The following is a 14,463-nucleotide window of genomic DNA, read 5'->3' on the forward strand; positions in this document are numbered from 1 at the left end:
TCACTTGTTACACCTGGGAGAAGAGACTGACCCCACCTGGCTACAATCTCCTTTCAGGTGCTGTAGAGCCATAAGCTCCCCCTGAGCCTCCTTTTCTCCAGGCTGAACACCCCAGCCAGTCCCAAGGAGGTTTGTGCTCCAGCCCCTTCCCATCTCCCTTGCCCTTCTCTGGACACACTCCAGCCCCTCAATGTCTTTGTGTAGTGAGGGGCCCAAAACTGATCCCAGGATTTGAGCTGTGGCCTCAGCAGTGCTCCGTACAGGGGGACAATCACTGCCCTGGTCCTGCTGGCCACACTGTCACTGATACTGCCAGGATGCCACTGGCCTTCTTGGCCACCTGGGCTCAGCTTCACCTCCTTTTGACTTACAACCCAGTGTCCTTTTCCACTGAGCAGCTTTCCAGCCACTCTGCCCCCAGGCCTGGAGTGCTGTGTGGGGCTGTTGTGACCCAAAGGCAGGACCCATTACTTGACCTTGTTGAACCTCACACCACTGGCCTTGGCCCATGGATCCAGCCTGCCCAGATCCCTCTGCAGGGCCCTGCTACCCTCCAGCCGATCAACACTCCCACCTAACTTGGAGCCATCTGCAAATGCACTGAGGGTGCCCTCCATCCCCTCACCCAGAGCATTGATAAAGACATTAAACAAGAGTGGCCCTAGCTCTGATCCCAGGGGAGCAGCACTAGTGACCAGCTCCAGCTGGATGTAACTCCATTCCCCACCACTCTCTGGGCCCAGTCACCCTCTGGGCCAGTTCTTTACCCAGCAAATGTGCACTTTTCCAAGCCATGAGCAGCCTGCTCCTCCAGGAGAATGCTGTGGGAAACTGTGTCAAAGGCTTTCCCTCCTTGATTCTTGCTCTAGACAGGTGTAATGTTTTGTAACTTGCAGTCAACTGGGTCCTACCTGGTTAGCCAGAACTGCTGAGGAATAATTGAAACTGTCTTCTGAGATGAAAGCTGATTGGATGTGTTTGAATAAAAATCTATAGAATTACAAATGTCAGTAGGTTTCACCTGCTGGATGTTCTCCCACCAGTTACTGTGTACAAATGACAAAGCATTGCTCTGCTTTTGAATTTGATTAACAGGAGTATTCATGCCAAAAGGGTATTGGTCCCATTTGCAGACACCTGCACATTGGAGATAGAACAGCTTGGGACCATTTCCAGCTGGGTCCTGCCAATGACTTGCAGTGCCTTTGACCAAGAGGATGCTTTGCTTTTCCACCTTATTTCACAAGGAATTTTCTAGTTTTGTTGTGACACAGAAATAAGATCAAAAGTTGATGAGACACTAACTAGAGAAATAATTTTATTCTACATCCCTACATGCCATGGTGAATCCAGCATTTAGGAGGACAGGTCTATCCTGAGTGGAAATTACTTAAAGGCATTCACAACTGATAACTGCCCATCTTTTGTTTTACTGCCTCTACACTGAGTGAAATTGAGATAATTAAAAGGAAATTGTAGGTATTTTGTCAGATATATTATCTTTTTCTGGCGTGTTCTTGTCTTTAGTTTTCACATAACATATTTTTAGGGTAAATGGTAATGTAGGAAAGCAATGAATTTAGTATAATGTACTAAATCCCATCCTTTGATCTCATATTTATCATTCCTTGACTTTCTGGAAGGAACAGGGCAGTGAAGATGAAATGTAATTTATCTGCACTGCTGGAGTAAAAACCTGTAATAATAAGAAAGGCTTACTAAATTATTGGAACTATTTGAGCTTTGCTGCAGTGGCAGAATTCAGTGCAAAAAAGGAGAATAGAGAATAAATGGAAATAATCTCTTTTGTCTATTGTTCTGCAGATATAGAAGTCTTTAGTTATTTATAGCTCTTTTTGTATTATGAGGAGTTTTTGCATACAACCCAGTCATATATGCACAATAAGCAGAAACATAGAAGTTTGTGTTTATCACAACCATTATGTGATTATGACTTTCTTAGAAGTTGGTTATTTGCAGAGAAATTATTCAGAAATACACTCCATTCTATAAGGAACAACAGGATATTTCTCACTGATGCTCTTACTTCTTGACAACCAGGTGTTTGGCCTTGGTCCACACCAGTGTATTTTGTCAGATCAGATCTTTCCAAGCAGGAATTCCCATGAAAGATTAGTTTAAACATGATCTATCCAGTTGTTAAATGACCTTCAGCAACATCAGTGCCATCAGGAGAAAGTTTAGAACCCATCCTGTAATATGAAGAGTCCATAAATACTCCATGGCTGTTTCAATGAAGTGTAGCTGTAAAATCTCAATGTGAAACTAGAATGGTGAGATGCATTAGCTTTGTGCTTATTAGTAGGGTACAAAGGCAGAATCTGGTCCTCAAAGCAGAGCTAGTGACCAGGATGCAGCATTGATGATGCTACTTTGTTATTTATGATGGCAGCATTAACCATGTCTGTAATAACAACCTCCCCACAAGATGATAGAAAAAAATATAGAAAAAAGAATCTATTTATATATTAGGAGCTTATCCAACCAAGAGATTTCACAACATTAAATGATGGAGCTTTCTAAGAGTTTTTTTAATTCTTTGTTTTATCATATAGTTTAAAAACAATGCTTTCAGCAGCTGGAGACTTAAACCTGCCTTCTGATCTTGTATATCTTTGTTAGCTAATAAAATCAGTTGCTTTGCTTAGGTATATGCACCTGAAACCACATGTTCCTAATTTGGAAACCACACGGTGGTCACCTTGCTATTAGAGCATAGTGTTTTAGCATAATGTTAATTTATTTCCAAAACACACATTGGGCATTTGATGCCCAATCAATTGGGCATTTGATTCCAGGTTTTTTATACAAAACCTGGAAAAAATTTTAATGGAGATTTGTTCCTGGTTTCTGGGAGCATCCCTCTTCCCTGATAAAGCAGAACAGCACATTTTAACATCCACCTGAGCTCACTGCCTGGCTTTCATGTAGTATTTTTATGCAGTTTTTTGCACATTTTTTTCCTTGTTTTTCTTTATGCTTCATCTGAACTTTTTCAGATGTGACTTGAGATGGACTCGTCAGTATTTTGCCCTTTCAGAGGCAAATTGACAAATGAGAAAAAAGATTATTTGAAAGGGAATGAAGCTTTTTGAAAGGTTTGAAGCCTCTCATTTAATTGTTGTGCATAAACTGCATTTCCTGCTGGTTTCTTGTGCCGTTGAATTATTATAATATCTTTGGATTTCTTCTTCTCAGCAAATGAAATGATCCTAATAGTTTTGTGCAGCCCTTCTTCCTTTGAAATCGTCTCCTGTTGAGTTTGTCAGCTGAAATGACCTTATGAGCGTGTGGTTCCATCTTGCTCTGCCCTGCAGCCTCCTGCTCCTCACAGAGCAGTTCTGGGCCATTGCTCACTGACATTGCCTCCAAGGTGTTTTGTGCCAGCTAAATACATAATCTGTGCAACATTTCTGCTCATTCAGAGGCAATTAATGGGGGAGAAAAAATACCCAATAAAATACAATAATTATTCTGAATGTGTTTGTTAGGCAGCTAAAGCAGTTTGTTCCCTCTAAAAATGATCCAGTGTTTTCATTCTAAAAGATAATTGGTTCCAGCACTTAGAGCCTTGTACTGGTTCCAGTCTTTGCATCAAATTTCCAGAATCAAAAAGTTAATTTCAAAACATTTTTGGAAGGACTTGTCTTGAACCAAGAAAAAGAGTAAGTTCCATTAATTACAACCTCCCCTCCTCCAAACACAGCTCCATTTTCCTTTGCTTTGATATTCCTAGAACCTTTTGCAGCACAAATTCATTTCTTACAAGATCAATTTAGTCCTCTAGTTAGCAAAAGCAGATAGATTAATTGTATACACTGCCTTATTGATGATTTTCTTCCTTCTGCTTGATTTTTCTTGTCGTGTAAGCTGAATTTCAGACATTTGAAATCAATCAGTTATTTTTCTACTTTTCTTCATGTGTTGTGTGCTAAACATTTCACAGTAGTTTTGCAGGTGCCTTGTTTTGCACTGGCATTAGCTAAAGCTAATTGTTTTTTCAATTCAAAGTTCATTGATTTCATTATAAAGTAAAAAAAAAAAATAAAATCAAAAACTGCCTCAATAAGAAGCTTAAATGAAGATAAAGGAAAGCAAAATCATTTTGAATTAAATTGTGTAAATAAGTCCTGTCAGTCCTCTGATATTAGGGGAGTTTTTTTACAGGATCCATTTTTTTTTTTTATTCTTAACCCTGAATTATGTGTGACACAAAATTATGTGTGAACTTTACAATGGGTCAATTTTGTCTTTGTACCTGTAAATAATGTCCCCCACAATAAGAAATTGTTTGCTTCTACAGGAAACTGCTTGACATAAGTAACTTCCTATCTGTTTCTTCATTGCACATTTTGTGATCATAGTCCAAAATGCTGGGAACTTGAAATGATGCCATTTGCATGTAAATGTCAGCAAAAGATTCTTCTTTATTAAATGCAAGATCCACGAGGTAGAACTGTCTGGTATGAATTGTGCTTAATTCCAACTTGGCTTTAAAGTTATGAAAGCCTTTTGTCACTGTAAAAATCTTCACTCCTGTGAGGCTGTGAACTCCATACAGCAAAGGAGAAATTATCTTGGGTTTCTAAGAGCCCTAAAAGGTCCAGATTATTTGTGACAGTAGGGGAGAAGGACAGAGCAATGGAATGGAAAATGAGCCTGGATGCAGCTTCCACTGCTTCTGGCTGAGCAGTGATCTGGACACACAAGAAATGGCATTACTTTATGAAAAAAAATGGGGAAAAACCAGTGGTTTGGCATAATTCAACTTTACATGTTCTTATAGATATTCCCTTCTTGGGCTGTGCTGGATGATTGCAAAACAGACCACAGAGCATCACATCTCTCCTACAAGTACAATCCCATTTTGTACAATCAGAGTGACATGCTAAAAAATCACAAACACAATTAGTAAACTTGATTTTTTAGAAGACATTCTGGCTTGCTTTACACATCCATTAGATGAACACACTTTCATCTATCTTCAGAAAGATGATCTTCTTTCATCTTCAGATGTTGGTCTTACACTGATATGTAGAGCAAGTGAGAATTAATACAGTGCAAGATCAAAACCCCACTAAACTCATTGCAGGATCCTCATTGACTCTAATGGTTATTGTGTGAGACTTGCTTGGGTTGCCTTTGATTTTACTGTGAGAGAAAGAGGATGTGTGACTGGCTCCTAAGAGGATTTATGATCAAGGATTGATTTTTTTGTTTCTAGGAGGACTGTCAAAGGACCTGTCTTTTTTTCCAAATGTGGAAGGGCCTTTATGTGCGATGAACAAATGAATATGTGTATTTGTACTCATTTTCTGAGGCTGATTCCTTTTCTCTTCCTTGTCTTCCTCCCTTTTTTTGTAGGAGATAAAAAGATTAGACAATAGATGTACAAATTTTAATGTAAATTAGTATCAGTGATGTGTATCATACAACCACAAGTTTTCTTTGGAGTTGTCTATATTAAAAAAATTATTCAAATTCCATGCATTAACGTTTGTACAGTTTTTAATTAGGAAGGATAGATCTTCTACATTGTAGATAAGACAGTAGTTGTATCAGTAATTTCTATAGGGAATTATAAATCTAGTAATGTTTATACAGAATATATGTTTGCACATATAAGCAGAATTAACTGTGGACAAATATTTCATGCTTAGAAGTATTTAGTTATTGGTGTAATAATGAAAATAGGACTCACTCCCTTTACACACAAGCATGAGGCCAAAATTTTGACCATGGTGTGTGGAATCCTTGTGAATTGTCTGATTCATTAATTGTTTCTGATGCTTTGATTTGTTGTCCTGTGGCTTATCTGTACAATTAGCATAATTCTTTAAAAAATATTTTTTAATAAAGTTTTAACCAAACTTTGCATTTAAAGTAATCAATTGGATTAGTGTAAGTATAATCTTTCCTGTAAATATTTTGCATTCATTAAAAAGAGGACATTTAGTTTATACAAGTAATATAATCACAGCCACAGACTCACGGAATATATGAGTATGGATTTTTTTTTCTGTTAATTTCGCCATGAAGTTCAGAGAGCAGATGCAGAGAGATATAACTTTAATAACTGCTTTAAAAGTTGAGAACATTTAGATCCTTTTTTGTGCTGATTCTCATTTTAAAAACAAGATTCCTAGACTGCTGTAGGAATTCTTCAGTCGTTTGGATTAATAAGGAATTAATGTATTTTAGAAAAGGTATGAAATCTTCAAAGAGTGGAGCCATTTTATTACAAAGTTCTTAAGTCTATGTATTTTTTTTGCCATTTCTTAATTCCAATTCAATGCCTTTACAGCTCCTCTGTGTTCTCTTTTTCATATTTCACAGAAGCTAAATTCTTTCCTTTCTGTCATCTATAGGAACTCTTTTTAAAGAGAGAACTAGAATTGTAAGTTTTATCTTTGTTTTATGACTCTCTTCTCCATAGCAACATTTAAATTTCCTTTGATGAGTGTACTTTGCATGCAGAGCACAATCTATCCTTGACTAAAATGCTGTAGTTACTGAAAAATATGTGGTAGCACAGTAAAACAATTATGTGAACAATGAAGGATTGGTCTTAAATCCCTTGAAAAATCAAGTACATTTCCTTAGAGATGTTGGCCTAGTAAGCTGCAGGTTAATGTCACTCTTCTAATATTTATACTGAAATTTTAATGTCAGGAGCATCCCAGTAGGAGGCTAAATTTTATTTCTTCCTCTGTGTGTGCATATCATTTTGTATGATGCCTGTAGTACTTAGATGGGGGAATAAGTGCATTGATTACAAAAAATTATCAAAATCATAATATTTAAATGCTATATTTAATAGTAGCTGAATAAGTAGATTTTAAAGCAGAAAATTCACATTTTCTGCTCAAAACTGAGAACTGGAATATTCTTTCTATTCTTCCCCAAGTTTTTGCTATTTATGGGAAGAGCTGAGGAAACCTGCTAGCAATGTATTAAATGCTTTGCTTTTTCTCCATGTCTTTCCTGAAAATCTGTTTTTGAAAAGTAAAACTTCTAAGCCATACATCCCATGTCAAATAAAGAGTCAGCATGTGACACAGATGGGATGAACATGAACATTAGAAATATCATACATTTAGCAATGCATTAAGGTTAAATTTAGTGCAGCTCAGAAGGTATTTATAGAAATCTCTGTTTTATCAAAACCATATCCAGACTTGCTGATTATTTACTGACATGTTTGCAGTTACTTTCTATTGATTTGTATTGTATCTGATTTTGGAGCAATCAAGTCAGTGGGGCTGTTTTACTGTGACTGGTGACTTTTAAAAACTTGGCAGGGAGGACTGTGGAAATAAGGTCAGTGAATGTAAAATAAGAGTTTTTACTTATTTTTCAAAGTTTTGAATAGTTTCAGTTGAAATAGTATACTTTTTATAACAACTCCATTAAATCATTAGAAAAAACAGAAATGGAACATTAAAATCATAATGATACATGTTATTTTTGTTTCATTAGTAATATAAGCTGTGGGTTTTGATGTAGTAAGAAACTACTGAGTATAATTTACTCAGTAGTAAATTACTCAGAAGATTTTTTGCTCTTCTTCAAACAAACATAAGGTTGAATTCCGATCCCACTGCACAATAACGCTATAATTCTACTGTGTTTTCCTTTAAAACTTCTAAATTTGGTGTCTTGGAAATTTAGGACATGCAGCTGCATAATATTTTGAATAAATTGTTGAAGAAGATCTAAAATATTTTAACCTTTTTCTTTTCAATTATCATGAAATCATTTACAAAATCAGTCTTTATGAACTTCTTTTGATAAGGGTGAAGAGACATACCCTTTTATGAGGTACTTATCAGAACTACTGTCCTATAACTTATTCCTCCTGCTCTAAAGACAGCATTTCAGATTTCTGGGGGTTTTTTTGGATCAGTCATATTGGTCTCACAGGTATCTGATCCATAAAGTAGTGCAAAGTCTGTGGTGGTGGATCCCTTGGCCTGTCTTGGGGTTTTTACCACATTATTAGTGTCTAATTTTAATTTTTCTGCTAATACCAAACACATTTCCATGAAGGGCTCCAAACAATACTAGATTATTTGCAAATGTGGAAAGCATGACAGTGTGTGCAACAGCAGTATTGAGAAACCTCCTGCAGTTATTTATTCTGTTCTACATTGTGTGACAGGACCCCAGGTTGACCTGAATTTAGACATGGAATTCTCAACATGTCTTACTGGCATAAAGAAAATTGTCGTCCTCAGGGGGCCTCCAGTTTCTGAGAGTAATTTTTTACTTGTAATACAAAATAGAATAAGAAAATGTATTTAGCAAAGAATTTTTTTCTAGTTAAAAGGAGTTTGAAAACAAATTCCACTACTTTTTTACCTGTGTTCTTGCAACGCTCCATGCTTTTGTCTTGCTCTTTAATCTAAGAAATTTTTTAGGTTGCAGCAAAATCTGCATATTTCCATCAAGATCCTTAAGTCTGCTTTTTAAAATCAGAAAATTTTCTTAGGTTTCCCCTGGAGCTTACAGGTTTGCAGGCTCCTGCCTCTGCTGTACCTGGCAGCACAGCAAAGGTCTCTTCCTAAGCAGATTTGTGGGACAAGGTCCAATTTCCTTCAGACAGCTCCTCCTGAGCCACAGCTGGGTGAACCAGGAGCCAGCAAATGGCCAGGTGTCCTCCCTGCACTCCAGCCACAATAATTTTAGCAAAACTTTCTTTACCTTGGTGTCAAACTAGGAACAAGTAAAACAGATCTATGTTATGTGCATTGTTTGGGGACAAGCACCTGAGGGAGGGAGAGACACCAATGGAAAACAAACAGGAGCAGGAGGTACTTTGGTGTGGCTGGAGCTGAATGAAACCATCAAAAGGGCACAGTTTGCCAGGGGGGAGGTAGAATAGAAATACCTGCAGTGCTGGAGGGCCAGGGAAAGATCACACAGTTTGCTGCAGAGCTGCCTCTTGGCAGGGAGTGAAGCAAAGCACAGCCAGAGGCACCTGCTGGCCCTTACACACAGACAGGCAGCTCTTGCACTGCTCAATAAAGGGTCAGACCAGAGGACTATTGCTATTATTGTTAGGAAAATAATTTGTTTCCTGTGGCCTCCCAGAAGGGTAATGTCAGACAAAACTCCACAGTTTATTTCAAAGGAATACGTAGCAAATATTGAAAAACTGAATAAACTGAATTGCTGACATACAGGACCTTGTAACAGCCTAGTCTCAATTCAGCAATAGGATGAATATTTATATGATGGGAATAAGGACATTTTTTTTAATTGTCCTTTGGCTTTATATTGAGGAAAGACCTTGAAACCTGGATTTTTAAGCTTGGATGAAATGTGTCAAGAATTCCAGCCCTGGAAAAAGCATGATCTGCTGACTTTATTATTCTTAATCATTGTGACTACTAATATTTCAGAGAATGTTCTTGATGATATAAAAGCTTATAAATGGACTAACTGAATTCAGCAGCAGATAATAAAGAACTCTAGTTTGTAAATGCTTATTAATGTGCTTATGAAAATTATCTGAGTAAAAGCAGTAGGGGTCACTTTGTATTCAGAAGTGTGAGGCATCTAGTTTGTGTGGTAGTTCTTAATAGGAAATCCTCACTTCAATCCATCTGACTGTAACTCTCTCACTTGGAAAAACTTGACCAAACTGCATGTACCTGTCTGTATTTGGCAAATTAAAAAAAAAAGAAAATCATATTGCAAATTTCTCCTTTTGTTTGAATGTAAAAAAGAAAAAGTTTCCACTTGTCAGTCAAAGTAATTAACAAGTCAAAAACTAAGAAGTAGTTAAACTTTCAGAAAGCTTTAAACTGCTCTAACCTGTTATACAGGATTTAGGTCGTGTGTTTACAATTCACAGATAGCTGCAATTTCTGCAGCAACCCTTTTATAGTGTTCAATATAGTAATTTATTTTTAAAAAAGGCTTTTTTTTGAAGCACATACAAGTCATACTTTAATATGATCCTGGTTTTTATTTTCATATTGGATCACTGCTGTTTTAGGATTAAAGAATTTTACTTGTAGCAATTCTTCCTGCCATGAATTTTGTTACATTTTATGTTGTGGAAACAGAAATTGTGGCTGTTTGCTCCAGTATTTGTGAATTAGACATCATGTGACAGTTCTCTTTCATGAGATGTATCATGTGGATATTTGCTTTTAACAGAGGACTGCGTTCAAGTTTGGTGTTTTTCTCTCTATTTGTTTTCATTCAGAGGAAGGGCAAAAGGTCAGTCAGAAGCTCACTAGAGATCTTGAAGGTCCTTTTGCATTTGGCTTCGATTCACCTGCCTGTTTCCTTGTTCAGATGATGCCTTTAAAAACAAAAATTGAGTTGGACAAACAAATTTTCTGAGGAGGTGCACTTAGCACAAGGCTAAAGTGCTACATGAGTGAATTTCTCCACAAGTATGGAGTAAGAGGAGAAGAATTCAGAAAAAGGGAAAACTGTATTGTGCCTGTAACAGTTTGGTTTTCTGACTTCCTCTGTTAGAATGGGTTTTCTTTTTTCTGAAGTGAAAACAGAACCCATCTTTCAATTCTTGATAAATAAGGTTTTTAAATGTGATGGAGTCTGCTGCCTGCTCTCAATGCCTTTATCTGTGAGTTGTTGCTTACAGTAAATACTGTGCACACAACCAGGTATGGCTACTCTTGTCTGATAACATCTGTGTGGTACAAATATGCATATATGCATAAACATTTGCATTTGATTTGCATATATGCAGATATAATCATACTTGTGTTTACAGCACAGAAATGTATTGTTCAATGCATATCTTATTGTATATTCTGCATGTATTGGAATCTGTTTGCATAAGCACTTACTAACTTTCTATTCCCATTCTGTTTTTCTTTCCTCTGTCATGGAGGATACAACCTTCTACTTTAATATGATGATCTCCTCTTAATGTCAGTTTCATTTAAAACTAAAACTCTCTATGTTGAATTATATTTGTGTACAGGAAGATGGAATTACTTCACAGTTCAGGTGTGATACCATATCTGATGAGAAAACAATCCTTTTCTTGGTGTGGTAGTATTTAACAAATGTCATGGTGCTTTTGTGATACCTTGTAGAGAAGCTGCCAAATCATAGTCAGTTAATAAGCCCTCAATAAGTTGAATCAATTGGCAATGTAAACCTAGTTCCTCTAGTTTCTTTCCTTTACACTTCGTTTTGTACTGTGTTTATGCTTTTATTATTACAGCAGCTAAAGTGCCTGTTCAGATTAATTTAATGTATAATTGCTTGTTCTGTTTTGTTGTTTTCCAGCTCCCTCAGGCACAAAAGGTAAAATATTTTAATCAAATCCTAGTCATTCCAAGTAGTCACCAGTGCTTCACCAGTGTTTCCATGGTGGTGTGGGTGTGGTACAGGCGGTGATCAGTGAAACTCTTCACTGTCACGGGGCTCTGAGCTGGCCCCAGGAGGGTGCCTGGCTTTGAGCCCAGCTGAGGCACCTGCTGAAAGCAGCTCTTCAAACACATCAGCTGTTTAACATGCCAGGCATCCAGCAGCCTTCAACTTGTAAACAACAGGGAGGCTGTTTTATCAGCAATTTGAAATAATAGTAGGGATTAAAAAAAAACCCAACCCACTCCGTTACTCCATGTGAAACTTTTCTGGGTCTGTTGTAGAGACTGCAGAACCTATGGCACAGCTGGAACCCTTTCACTGCTCCCCACTGTATGTACCAACACACCCCTGAACACATTCAGCATTTGACTTCTCTAGCAGGTTGCATAATTTCCATACAATGTGCTCTTGCCTTTAAACCACTTCTGCATCGATATGGTGTCACCAGAGCCAGGGCAGCACAGCCACTGTGGCAGAGCTAACAATTCCTTGATGCCTGTTGCATCATCCTTGTGTATTTCACAAATATAATCAAGGCTTCCAGAAACTAGAAAATCTAGGTGATCTTTTGTGCTTTTGGTAAAAAAGTATTAAAATGATAAAAAGGAATAGAATATGCTGGGCAATTGCAACACTCACTTGTCCAAGTCATTCTTATTGTTCTTGGTAAAGCACCTTCAATAAGAAATGTCACAGCAATTTGTCAGTTTGACATCACCGACAGTAACATTCATGGATGATGATGAAAGTTCCGTTTTTAATGAAAGCTATAAGTGAAGTGATCTTTCACTTAATAGCTTCTGAAGAATGGTGAGGGCATCCACAGAACTTAGAACTTCACTGATGTATCTCAGCCACTTTTTAGCTTAAAAACCAAGAAATATGAGGATGGGAGGCTTTATTTTTATGATACTACATGTATTTGAAATTTCCTTGCTCATATGGCTCGGAAAATTCAATTTCAAGCCTGCAGGTAACATGCTATTTTATGACACTGCACTATGTCCATAGTTTGTTCGTGTTTTGATAGTTGCAGAACATGGTACCAAAAGATGTTGGTTTCGTTTTGTTTTTTTTCCTTCTTGAAAAAAAAGTTTCAAGAAATATTATATTTTATGTACAGCTTTCTAGAAGAGTAGAAGGACAAAAAGATTGGCTAGACTAGCTAACTTTGGCTTTTTCATTTTCACCTGCTTAAATGTTTGTGCCAAATGCTTCTCTTAACAGTTTGCAGAAAGAAGAGAGAATCAGACTGTGATGTGGTGGTGCAGAAATTACAACCAGCCAGGCTGTCAGCTTGTGGCATGTGGGGCTGTATTACCTGTTCTGATGGCCACAATTCTGAGCTATTAAACAATATTCTGGTACAAATTACTCAAGTTTGCTGTTAGCAAATACAATTTTCATAAATGGTCAAAACTGCAAGTTTTTAATGTTTTTTTCCCTAGATCAAAAAATTGCAGAACTAAAGCCAGATATTTTTAAATGCACTCACAGCTGACTACAGTCTAATTGACTGTGTATTTTGTGCAGTGAAAAAGGAGAGAGGTGGGAAGGAAGAAATGGGATGGGAAAGGGGGCAGGTACCAGTAATCCTCCAGGGCTTTTGATAACTTCAGGCAAGAAATATGTGTTTTAAATAAGTGTGGCCTGGAAGCTTATGAACAAACCAAGAGAATCTCTCTTGCTCTCTGCAAGGTGAAGGGAAGCAGCACAGGGCTGGTGCATGCCTCTTTATGAATGACTTAGTCACTGTTTTGCCATATGGTGTCTGAACTTGTACTGTATTTTGGTTGGAATCTGTATATCATCTTGCAAATGTTTTCTTTATAAACATTTCAAACAGTCATGTCTCTCTAAACATGTTCACTTTAATCTTTGAGTGATCTGAAAGAAAAATGTGGCATTTCAAGTTTACCTTTGCTATTTCATATCTATTATAAATAGTTCACCATCTTGATGAAATGTGTTTTCTCTTATATGTGGGACACTTTGGCTTCAGATTTTTCTGAAGTTTTAGTCAGTGTTCTATGGTCATTCCCTATTGATTTTGAAGACCTGTAGGTTTTAAACTGTCTACAGCAGTTAAATAACAATTAAACTTGTTACTCTTATGCTGTCTGCTCTTGGTCAAACTGGTGCAAATTCAGAATTAGAGAGAAGGTGAAATGAATAATGATGAGTTTAAGGTGGATATGTCTGTTGCACCATGATATTTGTCTTGAAAAGATCTTTGTGATATACCCTATATTTAAAACCGAAAATACCACAAAACCAAATCAAACCAACCCCCCAGCCAGCCAAAAAACACCAACGAAAATCTCACCAGTTTCAGGCAATAGAGACCTTGATTTAGTATGGGTGTTACTTTCAGAACAAAATATGCGTAGGAAGAGTTAATGTATCTAAAAGGAAGAACTGCTACCAGACAAATGAAACAAATTCATATGAATTTTACTTGTCCTCTATGTTTCTTTTATGCATGTTTTAAAGTAGCTATCCCACAGGGCTGTGAAATATCAGTAAGACAAAATAATAACTCGGATTTACCACTTTTCAAATTTGTTCATTTTGATTTCCAAAATGACCTTTATCTTTGAAACAGTTATGTTAAACAGCTTTTTGTATGCGCTGAAGAGCAAAAGCCATTTTTCCTTAATAGTTCAAAAAGGTGTTTTGTTTCCTAGTAGGAAAGCTTTACTTGCTTTTTTGAGCAAACACAGCAGGATTCAAAAGCTTTTGCCCTGCTCCTGCTGTGATGTTTTGTTCTACTTAGCTTGAGTGAAAAGGTAGAAGTGAATAAATTAGGCACACAAATCAGAAGCAGAGAGTTGTGTTTAGGAACACTCAAGAAATTTTTAATGATTCTCTCATGAATGGAACCATATTTCCTCCATACAGAAATGTTTTAATGATATTTATTGCCCAAAAGTTCCTGACAGCTTTCTTCTCTCTTTCTGTGTAACCCTTAACTTCTGTAAGTAGTGCTGTGCCCTCCTCATATCTTGATGCTATCCTCTTTCAGCCTTTTGGGAGGATCATTTATCATCCCCTGCATCGTTTATCTTATACTTTGAAGAG

General features: G+C 37.1%; 1 protein-coding gene across 2 annotated transcripts in view; it reads left to right on the forward strand.

Annotated features, from left to right (window-relative positions):
* The window catches only part of CACNA2D3 (calcium voltage-gated channel auxiliary subunit alpha2delta 3), a 381,968-nt gene that overhangs the window by 256,219 nt on the left and 111,286 nt on the right, over positions 1 to 14,463 (forward strand). The window contains exon 14 of one of the 2 annotated variants that reach the window (XM_063164664.1): positions 11,299 to 11,316. The exons of the other annotated variant lie outside the window; for it this stretch is intronic. Within the exon in view, the coding sequence (XP_063020734.1) occupies positions 11,299 to 11,316 (18 nt within the window). The remainder of the gene's footprint in view (positions 1 to 11,298; positions 11,317 to 14,463) is intronic. 2 annotated transcript variants of the gene reach the window in all.

Source organism: Melospiza melodia, chromosome 10 (assembly GCF_035770615.1).
Source record: "Melospiza melodia melodia isolate bMelMel2 chromosome 10, bMelMel2.pri, whole genome shotgun sequence".
Lineage (NCBI taxonomy): Eukaryota > Metazoa > Chordata > Aves > Passeriformes > Passerellidae > Melospiza > Melospiza melodia.